This window comes from Heloderma suspectum, chromosome 3, assembly GCF_057233095.1.
Source record: "Heloderma suspectum isolate Gila_16-S chromosome 3, 16-S_ref, whole genome shotgun sequence".
Lineage (NCBI taxonomy): Eukaryota > Metazoa > Chordata > Lepidosauria > Squamata > Helodermatidae > Heloderma > Heloderma suspectum.
Window position 1 is genome coordinate 265,404,002 of NC_139460.1, and position 18,196 is coordinate 265,422,197.

Sequence of the window (18,196 nt, forward strand, 5' to 3'; positions counted from 1 at the left end):
TGTGGCTGTGCATGAGGCATGGGGAAGCATGCTCATTTCTTCAACCACACTTTCGCACACCTTCGCAGCTTCATATCTTTGCAATGGCTCCTTTGGAGTCAGTGGCCAGGGGGGTCTTGGGGGAGCACAAGGTCCAGGACCAACTTTGCTCCAGCCACCATTTTGGAATGATGGGTAGGCACATACCTCTCATGGGCACTTGCCTTGGTGTGCACGAACCATTGTGAGAGTCTCGGGCTGGGGAACCTTCTACATGTTAAGGAGGCCAGAGAGTTGGCATGGGAACGAAGGAGCAGACCACCCACATTTTACCTAAGGAGGAACGGACAGACACAAAAGAACCCCTAAAATACAAAACAGCCTCTAAAACCCAAAGTGTCACACCCCCACCCTCACGTGCCTGCGCAGCTGCGCATTTCAATATAATGGATAAAAAAAAGAGGGCAGTGCAACTGCTGCAGTTTACTTCGCTTCAGTGGCTACATGTCAGGGCACAGCAGAATTGTCCCATTGGAGAAGTCTGCAGGAAATCGCATGGGTACTGCAGCAGAAGCTAATTCGCAGCTGCAATGCTGCACAGTTACAATGGAGTGAACGTTGAAAGCGGTGCCGTGCAGATGGCCCCCAGGATTCCTGAACATTGGCCATACTGGCTGGAGCTGATGGGAGTTGAGGACACCAAGTTTGGGAAGTCTAGGGGCATCTGCCGCTTTGTATGAATGGAGGGCAATAGTTTCAACAGGAAAGCCTCCTGCGTCCATGGAGGTTCTCCATGTGATTAAGAACCCTGGAAAATCAAAGTTCTTAATCGCGCGGAAAGCCCCCGGGGACAGTGGAGGCTCTTTGCTTCAGACAGTCACCCTCCACATGCACAGGGCAACGAGAGCAACAACAGAGTGGGGAGCAGGGCTGGGGTGCTCCTCTCCTCACACTTTTTTTCAACACAGTAAGAATGCCCGAAGAGAGCTATTGTGCAGTTAAAAAATAATCATGTACTAACATAGTTAGTACAGCAAAAGCACGCTGCACTTACAAAACATGCCATGATAACACTGCCTAAAATACTGCACTTTGGGAAGAAGTAATTAATTAAAAAGCATACTCTGTTTAAATAACACATGGTACTTTCTCTTTCCAACAAGGCAACTAGTACCACCCTTTGCGTTTCTAGGCACAAGTCTGTCATTTGAAAAGCCGCAATAGCAGTGCATGCTGTTACTTAACTCCTTAATGACAAAAGAGCAACAGGCATGAAAAGATTTCCACATAGTAAAATAGCTGTAATTCAGATGACAGGTGTAATCAATTGAATCTCCTGAAAGACAGTACTATTTTCCAAAAGCCAAACTCTCACTTTGAGCTAATCAAGATGTAGAGGTTATTCCAAAATTATTATACTGAACAACATCCTCATTCTACATGAACAAGGATTGGGGGGGGGGGTGTCTTCTGTTTTGTTTAGCAGTTGTGTACTGTCTTTTGCTAGATGGCCTCAATATGGCTTACAAAATGCTAAAATACAATAACAAGAAATAGTAAATAAGAACAGCAGACAAAATAACAGAATCAGGAATTAAAAGCTCAAATAATGAGAGCACAAGAGGCAATTAAAAGGATCTCCAATAGCATTTAAGGGAGCAATCTTATGCATATTTCGACAGAAAAAAACCCTAAAACTCCCAGCATTCCCCAGCCAACATGGGGGATCCTCTGGAACAAATTTCAGGTATGCAGGGGGAGGGGAGACCAGGGGAGAGAAGAGGATGGGGAATTCTCATTGTGCAAGTGGATCCAACCCAGTGCATTTTGGTCCATATGACAAGTCCTGAGATGTCCCCAGGAATGTGCTCATGTGGGAAAATACTGTGAACTGGATTTGAAACAGACAATATTCTTCATTGTCTGGTTCACATATTATGTTTGTCACCATGAAGATGTGCCTGGAGAGAGTCATGTATTTTATCTTGTGGATTGTTGGGAACCACCCAGAGAGCTACAGCTATTGGGTAGTATAGAAATAAATAAATAAATAAATAAATAAAGTCTGCTTGTATAAACAAAAAAGACGTTGTGTGAGCCAGCTCAGATACTGCTAGCATGTGCAGTAGGGTTGCATTATCTGATGACAAACAACAGTGAGCAGGATGCAGGATAAGTCACAGAATGTCAGAACTATAGGATGATAAATTCTTAAGGTTACTATTGGATTGCAAGAATACATTCTGCTGGCTAGTCCTTAACAGTAAGCAAATTGGGGTAGAAAGTTTCATGTAGGAATGGCACAATTCATAGCACAGTCCCTACACCATTTCCGAGAGGAACCCACAAGGGACCTGACACTGTGCATCCTTTGCAGAGTTCAAATCTGTCCTTGACGTCAGTAATAGGCCTGTTGCAGGAAATACAGGCTAAATTTCAAGCTGCCACTCAAATCATAGAAATGTACTATAACTGCATAGTTTGTTAAAGGCTAGGAAAGGAGTAGTGCATTTGCTGCTGGACCATTTTTTGCTTTGACAAGAATAAAATATATGGGTGTTTTGTAGGTTATATTGTATATGTCTTATATTTTAATTTATTCTAGATTTACATAAATGCTATTACTTTGCCTAAGCTTGAGAATTAGTCTGGTATTAATTTGGAGAATTAATTGCATACACATACACACACACACGTATAACGGAGGTCCAGTTCATTACAGAAGCCCTTGCATCCAGCTAAACAGATGAGATGTGCCCCTGCCAAATGCTTAGTGAAATACCCTGGCCTTCTTAACATGTAGTAGAGCTCTTCCTCTGATTTTAGTGGGGAATCAGCAGGAAAACCAACCATCTTATTTTACAACTTTCATCTACGTTCAGCAAGGTTCCAGTGCGGTGAGAAAGCATAAGCAGCACTCTATGGCTTGAGATTCATCTGGTGAACAATGAGTCATGGTTACTGGGCTGTGTTCAAACTACATAGTGTGTGTCATCACTTTCCTGTTACACACAGTCCTGGCCTCAGAGACGGAGCAGGAAAAAAAGTGACCAGATGCTCAAAGCAAACGTCATTTTGTGCAAGGCTAGAGACAATCCTGAGGTCAGTAAGTGCTGAACAAGGGCAAAATCAGATGCCCTGTTTGTCAAGAATGCTGAGGACATACTTGGAGAAACAGCACTGGACAAATGAAGTGCTTGTGAATAGTGTCGGGCATAAAGAGCAACGATTCAAGTGTATGAGCAGCCCAGTCAGATCCCTGCTTTAGGTCCAATGATGCAAGCGGAGGGATGCACAATAACTAAAGTAGTCTCCCATCTCACACAAGTGGACCCGAGTCTTGCAAGTTCGTCATACCTGTAGTATAAAAACTTCAAATTTCCCCTGATTCTCTGCCACACCATGGCACTAGGGGATGGGACTGCCTTTAAGATGTAGCATAATCCTTCTTCTCTATCCCCAGAAAGATTACTAAGCAACAAAGCCAGACTATATACAGGGGAAGGAAACAAAGCCATCTGGAAAGCAGAAGTCTAGTGTGGCCAAGGGCTTCCGTTGTCCTAGGGCAGGGAGGGAGACCTGCTCACAGCACCAGAGCAAAAGGACAAGGTACCTGGGCACCTAGCACCAGGATGCTGTGCAGTGGAGGGTAAGATGAGGCTGCCAATGACTTTCCTGGATTTAGTGTATGTAGCCTACCTAATACCTCCATGGTAATTGGCTAGCTACAGTTAGGGAATCCACTGTAAAGGAATTAAAGATATGTAGAGCTACTGACAGTAAGGCTATGCCTGTAACACTGCACCTCCATGGCAATCTTCAGCATTTTGTTTTCCAGCATATCACTCCTATTGTCTCCAAACAGCCACCAATCAACGGCTACTAGTCATGATGGCTATATGCTACCTCCAGTATTAGCAGCAGCATGTCTATGTACACCAGCTGCTGGGGAACACGAGTGGGAGGGTGCTATTGCGCTTATGTCCTACTTGTAGGTTTCCCACAGGCAACTGGTTGGCCACTGTGGAATTGCTGAAAAAGAATGCTGAAAAGATGAACCTTTGTGATCAAACAGGGCTCTTACGTTCAATCAGTGGGCTCTTGTTAATGCTTCCGGGGCCTGGCCCCACGCCTTTTGACAGCTGAAGTGGGATTACATGAATTGATAGCATTGTTTGGCAAATGTACTGCCAGGCATTCTTAAAAGGGGGTTTCTCTCTAAAGTTAGCTGAGGGGCTGGGCAGATTCAGGTAGTTTAAAAGGACTGGAAGGCCACAATGATCAACTCATGGGCAGAACTTACCAGCCCTTAAAAACACACAAAATACCTGGAGGGCTTTTGCTGTCCCTGTCTTTGCTGACTGGCTGGGACAGTGCCCCCCCCCGCCCCTTTGGCCCACACTTTCTCTTCCCACTCCACCCAGTTGCCTGTGTATCAGGACTAGGGATGTGGTGTCAGCACTCCCCAATGACAGTTGCTTGAGGGGTTCTCATTCCTAATGGTTTCTCTCCACCCCCACAATCACACTGCATCCTCACTAGGAAGGCACGTGCTCCCACTGACACCGAACTACCCACGATGTGATTTTGTAACACTTTCAGTTCCTTCCCCACCTTTCAATACTCCCCATGTGTTTCAAGTAGGCGTGCCTAGAACATGCACATAAACTAAAGGCAGTTCTAACCTCAGACCTCAGTGACATCATCACAGCTAAGCTAATGGGTAGGAGAGACTTCATATTTACCTCTTTTGTCCTTTTGCATTTTGTCCTTCTTAAAAATCACACTGAACCTTTGAAGGGGGTGGGAATTGTCAGAGAGCATAATATCAATAAAGGATATCTAAAAAGAACACAGGAAGCTGCCTTATACTGGGTCAGACCATTGGTCCATCTAGCCCAGTATTGTCGACACTGACTGGCAGCGGCTCTCCAGGATTCTTTCCTTGCCCAATCTGGAGAAGGCGGGGATCGAACCTGGGATCTCCTACATGCGAAGCATGTGCTCTGTTGCACTGAGCTATGGCCCATCCCAGGGAGGGAGATGTATTTCAGATATTATATACTACCATTTATAAATTATTTCCAGGTGGTTTATGGAAATGAAAATGTTAACAAGAACATAAGAGGAGCCCTGCTGAAGCTATCTAGTCAAATATCCCATTTCCTACAGTGGCCAACCAAATGACTCTGGGAAATCCACAAGTAGGAAAGGTTCCTCTTGTGCAAGCACCGAGTCATTACTGACCCCTAGAGGGACGCCGTTTTTCCTTGGCATTTTCCTGGCAGACTATAGCGGGGTGGTTTGCCATTGCCTTCCCCAGTCCTAACTACCTTTTCCCCAGCAAGCTGGGTACTCATTTTACTGACCTTGGAAGGACGGAGGGCTGAGTCGACCTGAGCCGGCTACCTGAAAACCAGCTTCCGCTGGGATTGAACTCAGGTCGTGGGGAGAGTTTCGGTTGCAATACTGCCGCCTACCACTCTGTGCCACATGAGGCTCTCAACCACAAGTAGGGCATGAATGCAATTGTCCTCTCCTGCTGCTCTCCTCCTGCTGTTGACCCCTGTACTGTCTCTGATCATAGAGGTAGCCAGAATGACTCATAGCCATTAATAGCCTTATTCTCTATGAATTTGTCTAATCCCCTTTATAAGCGATCTAAGCTGCTACATGGGATTTGTTACATCTTGTGGTAGCAAATTCCATCATTTAACTTTGTGCTGTGTGAAGGATTTCCTTTGATCTTCCTGAATCTCCCATCATTCAGCTTCACTGGATGACCTCCAGTTCTAATATTTTGAGAGAGGGAGAGAAACATATCTTTTTCACCATGCATACATTTATACATCTCTATAATATCCTTCCTTACTTGCCCTTCTTCAAAACTAAAAAGCACCAGACATGCAAACTTTCCTTGTAGGGGAGTTGCTCCAGTCCTCTGATCATTTTGATTGCCCTTTTGGGTACCTTTTCCAGATCAACAATATTTTTTTTGAGATGTGGTGGCCAGACTGATGGGATATCATGTTGTTGTTCAGTCTTTAAGTCGTGTCTGACTCTTCGTGACCTCATGGACCATAGCACGCATTACCATGTTGGCCAATTTATTTTCGTCTTTTCCTAATGATCCACAACATGGCATTTGCCTTTCTCACAGCTGCTGCACACTCTGTCATTGTTTATATTAAGCTATCTACCACTACTCAAGATCTCTTTCCTGGACCAAATCTACACAGGTCGTTTAGTGCGAAGCAAGAGTGCATCAGGGCTGTTTGCGAGACATCACCACTCCCAGCAACTGCTCAGCTTCCCTCTCAAAAAGGCACATTTTCACAAAGTTCTTTTAGTGTGTCTTTTTTCCTTGAACGCGACTCCCGTGCAGTTCCACTGCACTGTGCCCTGTTCCCACAAATTAAATCCTGCATACTGGGTGTGCCTAGGGTTTGTCTGTTACCCTGTCAAGGGGTGGAACCATGGCACCTCCCCCCATTCCTTCCCCCCCGCCCACTGGCAGTAGCTGCTTTGGACACAGGCTTCTCTTCCAACTTAGCACTATTAGGCAGTAGCGGTATTTGGCTGCTGGCCTTTCCTGTTTATTTTTACTTTGCTCTACAACATTGCTACTTCACAGCCCTGTAATTGCGCAATTGTGCAATGTCGCATTAGTAAGAAAGTCACAATTGAATTGTACCGGGGCAGTAACTCGTGCAGGGAGCAGGGCTTCAATATTGCTGCTTCAAAGTAGTGGATGCGAGGAGAGAGGTGTGGGGTAAACAATGAGACATAATTCATCTCTTCCATTAAACCTCCCTGAGCAGGGGAGCATTGAAAGGGGCAGGGAGCAAGCCTCTCTCATTCACTGAGCAGCACCTAAGTAGCTGACGATATTCAGTTCTACTGGCTAGACTTCTTCCACCCCACCCCAAGTATGACAGCTTCAAGTGCTATTTGACCCATGAAAGCGGGTTTTTAGGTAGTGTAAACTCTGCTTTTCTTGCTTCATGTGCTGCTGACAGACCACAGCAGTTTCATGAAAATATGGATATATCCAGAAAACACTTCTGAAACTGTTTTCATGTAGATTGGGCCCTGGTCAGTCTCCACCAGCTCAGACCCCATCAGTGTATAAAAGGTCCAGAGAGGAGTTAATATTAGGGGTAGACAGATGAAGCAATAAGTGGTATTTACTAGAACAAACAATATGAAATTAACTGGTGCAGAGATATGTAGTTATTATGTCTGACAGGTTGTGTGATTTGTACCAGACCAAGCATATACAAAGGGTGGAAATTTATAATATTAAATTGTGACACTGTGCAATATTCATTTTTGACTAGGAATGTCCCAGAAATCTGCAGCATTCAAATGTGTTCAGATTTCTCTGAATCCAAACTGCGGATTTTGCAGCAAGCCAGCTTTTTCTGAGTCACATGGATTCCATGGACTTATGAACCAGTTTTTCACTTTGGGGGAGGATAAGCACTAATTAGTGTTACTACAAGTGCACATTAGTACCAATGCGCACTTGTCAAATGCATTAATCCACATTAGTTAATGTGCACTAGCACGAATGTGCATTAACTAATGTGGGTTAATGCATTTCTGCAGGTGTGCATTAGCGCTAATGCAAATTAACACAAGTACAACGAAAAATCCGATTTCATCAATGAGTGGATGACAGAACAAAAGACATCTGACAATCGGTGAAACACAGACAAAATCCATGCATCCCTTTTTCTGACATCCCTCAAGAGGTTAGATTCTGTCCCACCTGGCCAGGGACGGGCATGCTTTTTTCCTTCCCTGGGGTGATTCATCCCCTAGTTCCACTTACATTCAATATAACCTGCTAGGTAGGGCAATGGGGTGGGGGCAGGACTAAGTCCCAGAAGTTGGGGGCTTTCTGGAACTTGTCCTGACACTCTTAGCCCTGGAACAGGGAGTGTTCTCTGAAGCTGGGGCAACTCTTGTAATCAGCTGCCTTATGGGACGGTTTGAATGGCAGTTAAGACACTGCAGCTTTTAAAAACTGCCTGTTGTGTTCAACACAGGTCATTAAAGATACTACCAACCAGCCAACTGAGAGAAGCCAGGAGGGAGCAGGGTTGAGCTAGGTTGGTATGAGGCAGGCAAAACAGATGCATGTGCCTCTGTGGTGTCAGGGCCAGCCTATATAAGCAGCATGTAAATTGACACATATCCTGTTGAACTCAAGAATTCTGTTTCTCACAGTGATCTCATAAAATACAACAGAATGTAAAACCAGAATTCCACATGCAGCATTCAACTGGGGGCTTACCTGGATAACCAGCTTGTTTTCTTTATTAGGTAGAATCCTGTAGGTATATACACAGTTCCGATACCTGGAACACATCAGAGGAGAGAGTGTTAGAACAGCTAGACATTTCTAGCGTACAAGAAGAAAAGGTCAATCTGGAGAGTTTTTGGATGTCGACAACAGTCTCTGTTCTTGTGTTGGTAGTTTCATATGACGTGTAGTGTATTGGCAATCTTGGCTTGCCATACCAGGAAGTGCCTGAGTCAGCTCTTGGGCACCGTGCTTTCAGTTTTCAGTTCTTTATTGCCACCAGCTCTCTACTGCATGGTTTTGTTCTCTACAAACATCTTATTGTTCTTAAAGGTCTAGCCTTCTCCTCATGATACTCAAAATAATGAACTTAGGCACTTCAGGCAAAATGAAAACTTTATTTACATTTCCCTAAAATTTAGGCTTGATTTATTTTATTTTATTCATTTCTGACTTGTGTGGTTGTAGAAATAAGCCTGAAAATGTCATGTCAAAAATGTTATCATTAGGAAGATGGAAAAAAGCCCCCCAGTTTTATTATGTTTTGAAATTTTATACTTTTGTGATTTCAAAAGGCCATTTCTTAGTTTTGATCTTTGGAGAGAACCAATACAATGTCACATCACAGATACCAATATACCAGGAATATTGGTTCTAGGGGCCTAATTAAACATTACAAGCTGCACAGAACCACTGCTGGCCAGTTGCTCTCTTTTTCTGGTAATCTTTATAGTTACATAATGCTAACGTCATTCTACTGGATGTTTCCCCATCCAGGGAGGAAGAGAAATGCAGAGTAGTGATGGCTCCGTATTTCCTGGTTCTTCTGACATCTAGTTAAGCCCTTAGGTTGAAGGCAAACATTTTCCTGATATTTTCATTAAATGCCAACAGACACAATTTGTGTCAGAAGTCATCAAGGCCCAGCCTCAGAATCCGTTTTGGTTACGTCCTGTAATATATAAAGTAATAACAAAGAAAAGTCCGTCTGAACAAACGCATAGTGCTTTCCTTCATGACCGAGCAACCACAGTTGTCCACACTCTTAGGGCATCTCTACACCAGCCTAAAATCCTGCATGTACAGGGCTTTCTGCTTCCATTTTAAATGCAGGATCACAACTGACTCCCTTTACATGTGCCTCCTTTCCCCCCTCCCCTTCCCCCCTCCATCTCTCCATAGCTTAGTGTTCCATTATCTTTCATTGATCTCGCTCCTCTTCTTGCTGCTTTAACTCTTTTCATGGCGGAAACTGAAGTGGAACACAACAGGGTAATTTGATAGCTCATTATCTGCAATCTATTTAAAAATGGAACAAAGGGCCTTTAGTGCAGGAGACACCCTGGAGGATCACAGCAGGGTCATGGCATCATGTAAAGAGCCCACAAACTTCCGTGAAGGAGCAATCTCAATCTCAGGATAAAAGCTCCTTGTGAAGGAGCTCTTAGAATGCAATCCTGTGCACATTTAGACAGAAAAAAGCCATGCTGGGAGTTGTAGTACTTTTTCTCTGTCTAAACTTGCATAGGATTGTGCTCTTAGCAGCCTTCCCCCACCTGGTGCACCCAGATGTGTTGGGCGACACATTGGGCTATAGTCCAACAGCACCAGGTGGGGGAAGGATGCTTTAGGAACAACGATCAAAATACTACAACAACAACACTCATCTGCATGATTGTGTACTGCTCAGATACACGACTGCATGAAGAAACACTGCAGTGAAATGGGTTGAACCTGAAGAGAGCCGGCAGCCACGTCTATGATGGCAACTGCATCTTTTCCCCAGCAGCCTTTATCATAAAGATGGTTGCTGTCTCCCCATATAGACAGCCTGGTTCACACTACCATTTCTCCACATCACTGTGTACCATGCACACAATTATCTGAAGGAATTTGGCACAGTGAACTGGAATTCCTTAGAACGCTGGAGCAGGGCTTCCAGGACAGATGGTATGGTTTCCTTTGGCTGGCTTGATCTTGGCACTTCTCTCTCTTCCCCCCCCCCCAATGAGTGACTGTTGTATTGTCAGCTTGACTTTATGCTGTTGCTTCAGCTGCTGAACCAAACTCCGCACAATGGATAAACGTAAAGGTGATAAAAAGGTGATACTTTTTCCTGATTTGCAGCCTGGATTTTAGGTTTAGGTCATCAAAACCTCATTGACTGTATAGTCCACGTAACGTTAGGCCTATACTTAATGTCAGAAAGTAATGGTTTCACTTCCTAATATCTGATGGCTGTGCACTTTCCATAATAAATATCTTCTTTAAAAGAAAGTGAAATAGTTATGGATCTGAGTTACATACTGAATCACACTGTTCCTTGCAAGAAGTACAATGTGGAATTAAATTAAATGAAACGGATTATCTAGATCCATTTCAATCGGGCTTCAGGCCTGGTTTTGGAACGGAAACTGCCTTGGTCGCCCTGTGGGATGACCTCTGCCGGGAGAGGGACAGGGGGAGTGCGACCCTGTTGATTCTCCTGGACCTCTCAGCGGCTTTCGATACCATCGACCATGGTATCCTTCTGGATAGGTTGTCTGGGTTGGGAGTTGGAGGCACTGCACTACAGTGGTTCCGCTCCTACTTGGATGGCCAATTCCAGAAGGTGGTGCTGGGGGATTATTGCTCTGTGCCATGGCAATTGTGCCATGGGGTTCCACAGGGCTCTATTCTATCCCCCATGCTGTTTAACATCTACATGAAACCGCTGGGGGAGGTTATCCGGAGGTGTGGGCTGAGGTGCCATCAATATGCGGATGATACCCAGCTCTACCTCTCTTTCTCATCAAAACCAGGTGAGGCAGTGGCTGTTCTGAACCAGTGCCTGGGCACGGTAATGGACTGGATGAGGGCCAATAAACTGAAACTCAATCCAGACAAGACGGAGGTACTGTTAGTGGGTGGTTCGTCTGCGCGGCTAGGTGATATTCAACCTGTTCTGGAGGGGGTTGCACTCCCCCTAAAGGATCAGGTTCATAGTTTGGGGGTGCTCTTGGATCCAGAACTGTCACTTGAGGCACAGGTGAACTCAGTGGCACGGAGCACTTTTTATCAGCTTAGGCTGGTATACCAACTACGCCCTTATCTGGACAGAGATAGCCTAGCTACAGTTATCCATGCTCTGATAACTTCTCGTCTGGATTACTGCAATGCGTTATACGTGGGGCTGCCTTTGAAAATGGTCCGGAAACTTCAGCTGGTCCAAAATAGGGCAGCAAGATTGTTAACAGGGACTGGCCTGCGAGCTCATATTACGCCAGTACTTTTCCAGCTGCACTGGCTGCCAGTCCATTTCCGGGCCCGATTCAAAGTGCTGGTGTTAACATTCAAAGCCCTTAACGGCTTGGGGCCAGGTTACCTGAAGGATCGCCTCCTCCCATATGTGCCTGCCCGGACCTTAAGATCATCATCAGCGGCCCTTCTCCGTGAGCCCCTGCCAAAGGAAGTGAGGCGGGTGGCTACTAGGAGGAGGGCTTTTTCTGTTGTGGCACCCCGGCTCTGGAATGAGCTCCCTAGTGAGGTTCGCCTGGCGCCTACATTGTACTCCTTTCGGCGCCAGGTGAAGACCTTTTTATTTTCCCAGGCATTTTAGCTTTTTAAATTTTTATCTTTGCTGTTTTAAATCTGTATTTTAAACTCCTGTACTGCTGCTAGGTTTTATTGTGGTTGTATTGTTATATTGTGGTTTTAATGTTCTATATATTTTAAATTGTTTTATTGTGTGTTGTTTGGTTTTAGTTTTTGTGAACCGCCCAGAGAGCTTCGGCTATTGGGCAGTATAGAAATGAAATAAATAAATAAATAAATTAGCCATACGCTTCTAAAAGGCTAAGAAGCTCTGCAAGGCATATACTTGTATTAGTTTTACATAAATATATGTAATGTTTTTGCATATTTTGGTTGTTTTTATTGTATTTAGTTTTATGGCAACTGTAAGCTGCTTTCTGTTTATGTAATTGGGATGCAAATTATAATTAATATATATTGTTAAAATCTCACTGAATGATATTAATTTACTTTTGTAGAGATTTTTATCATTAGCATTTTTTAAAAAAAGTATTTGGCATTGTAATGATATTTTGGTAGCAAGCCCCCTGATATAGCCTAGGCTTTCACAAAACCTTGTTCCAGTTTAGCTGGAAGTATCCTGGTCCAGACTCTAGGCCTGTCACATGACTGTCAGAGCTTGTGCATTATGACTGTAGAGCTATGCCTCCTGGCCAAAAAACAACAGCAGCAAGTTTCCAGCTTTGAGAAAAGTGGGATTAGCAGAAAGCAGGGCACTCTATACAAAATCCAACTAATGGTGCAATCCTATGCATGTTTCACACACACACACACACAAACACACACACAAAGGCCTACAACTCCTAGTATTCCCCAGCAGGCCATGCTGGCTGGGAAATGCTGGGAGTTGTACGACTCTTTTCCGACTAAACCTGCATAGGACTGTGCCCTAAAATACTTAAGTCCACTTTTCCATTTAACATATTCATGTTTTTTTTAAAATTAAAAATAATTCAGTATGAAACTACAGATCATAGCCATGTTTCAGCAAAAATATATCAGGTTACAATTTGACTTAAGACAGAAACTGAGTCACACCAGGGGAAAAGCAGTTACTTGAAAACTGCACATGTATTTCTTTTCCATCAGAGATACAAATGCAATTCAAAGGTTTTCTGCGACTGCAGCAATTCTAGTTGAAATACCCTTCATTGGCTGCCTAATGTGTCCCCGTGAAGAACCTGGCTTCTACTTCTTCTATATGTATTCGACCGATCTTTCTCTCTATGCAGACATTTTTATGCTACTTCCTCTTGCTGATATGCAAAGGTGAACACAACGATTACTGTGGAGAAAGAGAGGCTGGCCTTGATAATCAAAAACTGTATCTGAATGGGAGCAGTTCATGTGGATTCCTGAAGCAAGGAACCCCTCAAAGTGAACTAGTAGATGTTACTTTGAGACACATGCAAAGGGTTTCTTAAACATAAACCCATGAGAATAGCAGCAGATGTTTTCCCTTCAGCCACTTTGCCTGATCACTCCCATGTGTCTGTATCTTGGTCATAACATAGGAATAAGCATAGGAATAAGCAGCTAAAGAGAATGAGGAGGAAGGTACGGAAGAGTCTGCTGCTGTTTACACTGCTGGAAAGGGCACAAGAGCCTGTTGCCTATTTCTCTTGAGGGCCTAACTATACATTAGTGAATAGTACAGTTTGCAGTCTTGTCAGGAGTTGTTTTTTCTTTTGTTTTTCTTTTGCTCCTATCTGTGGGGGAGAGATTTCCACTGGGACCACAGATCATGGCAAGGGAAGGTTTAACACTTCTCAAGAACTGTCTACCTCAAGAAGTGGTTGAAATAGCAAGGACCCAAGTAACCTTCATGTATGATGCTAGTCTCAAGAGGGGTCACCTGTGGACAAATTTCTGCATCTGTCTCTGGACTCATAAGTTCAAAGCAGCCTTCAGTCACTGCAGAAAACATCCTGGTCCAAGAAGAACTCTGATTCATTTCTCTTATGTGGTGATTTCTCCATAATGGGTTTCACTGCATGAGCTGTGTCTAGATACCTGGCCCTGCTAAGTATGGGTTAGCTTTGGCTGACTCAAGTTCCAACAATGGGTTCTCTCCCAATTCTCACAATTTGAAATTGTGCTTTTTGATATCATAAGAAAGTGGTTTACCTTTTTGAAAAGTGCATTCTCAGTCTGATGTAACACTCCTCCAGCCTCTCCCATACTGGGAAAGATGGAAGAAACCGTGGGAAAACCCAGGAGGGTTACAAATGGAAGATAACAATGTTTAGACTCCCCATAACATTTGGTAAGGGCGAAATCCTATTCAGATAGGCAGCCGCCTCCGAACTCAGAGACAACCGCCTATCCAATGCAGAGCAGGAGAAGCATGGAGGGGATTGCAGCTGTCTAGCCATGGGAGGGCAGAGAGGGAGAGGAGGCTGCTGTATGACACAGTGGATGTGTCATACAGGCATTTCTGCCCTCCCTGCTCTGGAACGCCCCCCAGGAACGCCCCTTTTCGGCCGCTTTGCCCTCCTCTTGCGAGCGCGGAGCATGAAACTGTTCCGTGCTGCCTTGGAGCCAACACGGAAGTAAAGGGAGGTCAGTTCTCCGGGAACCGACCTTGGAGCACGGGCTCCGAGGTCAGTTCCTGGAAAACCAGATATCCTATGGCCATCTAGCCACTGTCTAGCAGCCATAGGATTGCTCCCTCAATGAGGCAGGGTTATAGCACAATAAAAGCTTTGTTTGGAAGCACCCTGGCCTTAAATAAGCTTGTATAAAACTTTTAGGTGTCTCAAAGGCTGCACCTAAACATTTGTGGAAAATAAGCTTTCAGTAAGAACATCTTCAGGTGGTGAGTTCAGCTTGTGAAAAATGCAAGTATTCACATGTTCTCACCTAGGCTGGTAATAAAATAAGTCTATTGTATGTTCACTATGACTTCCACTGAGGTGCAGACAAGATGCGTAAGCGACAATCTCATTTGTTCAATAATGTCCCTATAAGGTGTGGGAGAAGGGAGGGTCTGATCACACACCAAAGTGGGTTTGAGAGTGAGAGGAGCTGAAATCTCCCACCTTTGCCTTCCTGTGGTCCATCATCCTAAGCATTTTTATCCCTGCCGGATTGACTTCCAGTATCAGAGCCAGGCTAGAGGAAAAATGAGTTTGGGCAATGGACTGCAAGGATGGATGGTGGGGGAGAGGAGGGTACCATTCCCGTCACCCGCAGGGCCCTTTTGATCAGACCCTCCACCCCCTCCCCCACCCCACTTTATAAGCAAACAGGACAGATACATCAGACCCTCCACCCCCTCCCCCACCCCACTTTATAAGCAAACAGGACAGATACGTGATTAAACGAATATAGCTGCCATTGCCACATCTATTTTGGCCCTGAATGTGTGAGACTTAAAACGGAATGTGTGACTACATTAAGTGTAATTTCTCAAATAGATGCGTTCATGCTTGAAAGCTAATCACTTATTGTGCCTCCAGTCTTCCCTTTTGCAATGGTTCTTATTTTCCCTAATGGATTGCTAAGCAGTGAAATGGTGTTTAACAGAACACAGAATGAAAGCACCACCCAACCATCTCCCCCTTCTGTTTTCTTTCTGGGTATATTTTTGACACAGAATGAAGAGCATAGGCTAGAGTTCCAGCTGAAAAATAACACTGATGAGAAAGAGCTTTTATGCTTAGAGCGGGAAAAAACCCTGCTCTCTACAATAATGTTTAGTTTAATTCCAGACTTCCATAGCAATGGGAGTGTTTGGACTTCCAATGACATCCCACCCCCAGAAGGATAATTAATTGGTTGCTTTCCTGTGGATTGGATCTATATGAATCATAGTGGAAGGATCTTCACTTTTGATTGTGGGCTTTGATGCACACAGTTCATAGAGGGCATTTTCACACATAATTAAATGTCTTTTTGCCTTTACTGCATTTCTATTTTAAACATAAAACCTACATTGCCTAGAAAGTATATTCAGTTTCAGATGTGGCTCCCTCCCACGCTCTAGCCTGCATTGACAGTGCTCATGTATGTACTAATAGTGCACTGAGCACTTTACATGCCCTTTTAAAAAATGTCTCATTTAGCTGCTGTTATTTCCATTCAAGACAGGAAGATACTAGAAAATATATGAATGCAGATAGCTCTCCCATGTATCTTTATGCAAATTTGTATTTCCCTCTCAGATCATGCTAGGAAAATTACTACTTCATTCTTCATGGTAAACACTCCAAGCCATTTGTCCTCTCTGATATTGTTATGCATGCATTGTTATGAATGCGTTAGCTGAGCAAACCATTCCCATGGAAGAGTGTATTTAGCAAGCTAAGTCCATTTCTGTTTGCTTTTTTTTTTATCTAGGGGTGCTTCTGACAAGGCTTTTACTGCACAATCACCCTCTCTGGTTCACAAAATTTTATGATGGGTCCAGACGACATCATCGTCCACCTGTAGCCCTCCTGCATGTTCCCACTGCGTCTTTCATCCTTTCTCTTTCTACAAAAAATCCATTAAGCAGGGAAAGATGGAATAGCTGCAGAAATGTCTTTTGATTGCCAGCGCTAGGAGCCATCCATCTGGAGGTACCCAATAAGCCATTTTGACATATATGTTACAAAACCACATTTTGGCTTATGATTTGCTTGTGAGCTTTTACAAGAGCTACTGCATTTAAGTGTTATTCACGTCACAATAGGCTGTTAAATGCTGCATGACTAGACAGCCTGTTCAGTTCAGGATTTGTTTCATCCATTAGTTGCCACGGTAAAGATAGCATGAAGTAAAATCCATATATAAAAAATATTACATATCCAGTTACAATGAACCACATAATCATCCAGAAATTGCTGTCATTATCAGGCAGTGGCTGAGGCAAATACAGACACGGTCAGAGAGACTTCTTTGTTGTTAATACAAAAAAACCCCTGAATTTCTCTGCTTTGACCAGTTGATGTACTTCTTCAGGAGAAGGCAGAGGAATCTATTCTGTACATTTGTGGTAACAGAACGACAAAAAAAATAATGTAGTAACTTTTCCCCTGCTTCTTTACACCACAGTATCTTTAGTTATATGGGATATTATGATGTTCCCATCTAACACAGCAGAGAGCATTAAAGGAAATCTTAGCAACGTAAAATATTTCCTTAGTGCGAACCTAGATACATCAGTTAGGGTGCAATCCTACGCATGTTTAGACAGAAAAAAGTCCTACAACTCCCAGTATTCCCCAGCCTGCATGGGGAATGGGAGTTGTAGGACTTTTTCTGCCTAAACATGCATAAAATTGCACCCTTAAATGCTTCTTTAGCCCATTGTGAAACATCATAATTCTATACCACTTCTAACACTTGCTGTTAAATAAAGATCACACGAACAAAAATATATCTCACCCTCATCTTAAATTCCAATTTAGCAGCGGACAGATCAGAACTTAGAAAATAATCTAGATAAGAGCCTTAAAACTGTACCACCTGATTACTAAGGCAGCCTTGGGCAATCCAGCTTATGGAGACTAGTCCCTGGAAGCCTATATCCTGCCATATGATCAGTCCTGTACTTGAACCAAGGAGATCCAGGTTAAAATCTCCACCACTCAGCCATACCCTGTTATAGAGATTCAGTGGTATTCTCTGGCTTCCATTAAGAACAGATACCACTTCTTACAATGAGCTTAAACTGTGTATTTTAGTATAAAACACAAATGGAAGCTTAGAATCTGTTACCTGTAACTTCAACCAGCCATCAACAGTAACAACAACAACAACAACAACAAACAGGGTGTTCTTTTTTCCATGCTGCCCCCGGGATGGCCCTGCCAACAAATATTAACTCTTCACTCGCCACAGTACTGTTGTATACACCTTATCACATTGTGAAGCTCACTGGGTGACCTTGGACCACTCACTATCATTTAGTCTACCTCACAGGGTTGCTGGGAGGATACTGTTGTCATCAAAGCTCTGCTACCTGCTGGTTACCATCTAAATCAGAGGGTGTTTCAACCTGCACTTACTAACACCTGGGATTTCCCTGCCTACCTCTGAAAATCTTTAGAAGGACTTACTCTACTGTTGCTGCTACTACCAAGGTTGGGGAAGTTTCATTTTCTTCTTGTGGGTAATGGAATTACTTTAAATATATATGTTACATTTTTATTATTATGAGTCATGATCTTATTCTGGATATTCTCCTGTATAGGAATGTAGTGCTTTTTGTCATAATTTGTTGTGAAGCCCTTTGAGTATAATGTTTACAGAAAAGCAATATACAAATAAAGTGATTGTGACTAATGGGGGGGGGGCATCATGTACACTACCTTGAGCTCCATGGAGAAAGGGTGGGAAAGAAATGTA

General features: G+C 43.6%; 1 protein-coding gene across 7 annotated transcripts in view; it reads right to left on the bottom strand.

The window, feature by feature from the left end:
* The window catches only part of INPP5D (inositol polyphosphate-5-phosphatase D), a 95,063-nt gene that overhangs the window by 72,335 nt on the left and 4,532 nt on the right, over window positions 1-18,196 (bottom strand). For all 7 annotated transcript variants that reach the window (XM_084846749.1, XM_084846748.1, XM_084846752.1 and 4 more), the window contains exon 2: window positions 8,282-8,345. In XM_084846749.1, the coding sequence (XP_084702875.1) occupies window positions 8,282-8,345 (64 nt within the window). The remainder of the gene's footprint in view (window positions 1-8,281; window positions 8,346-18,196) is intronic.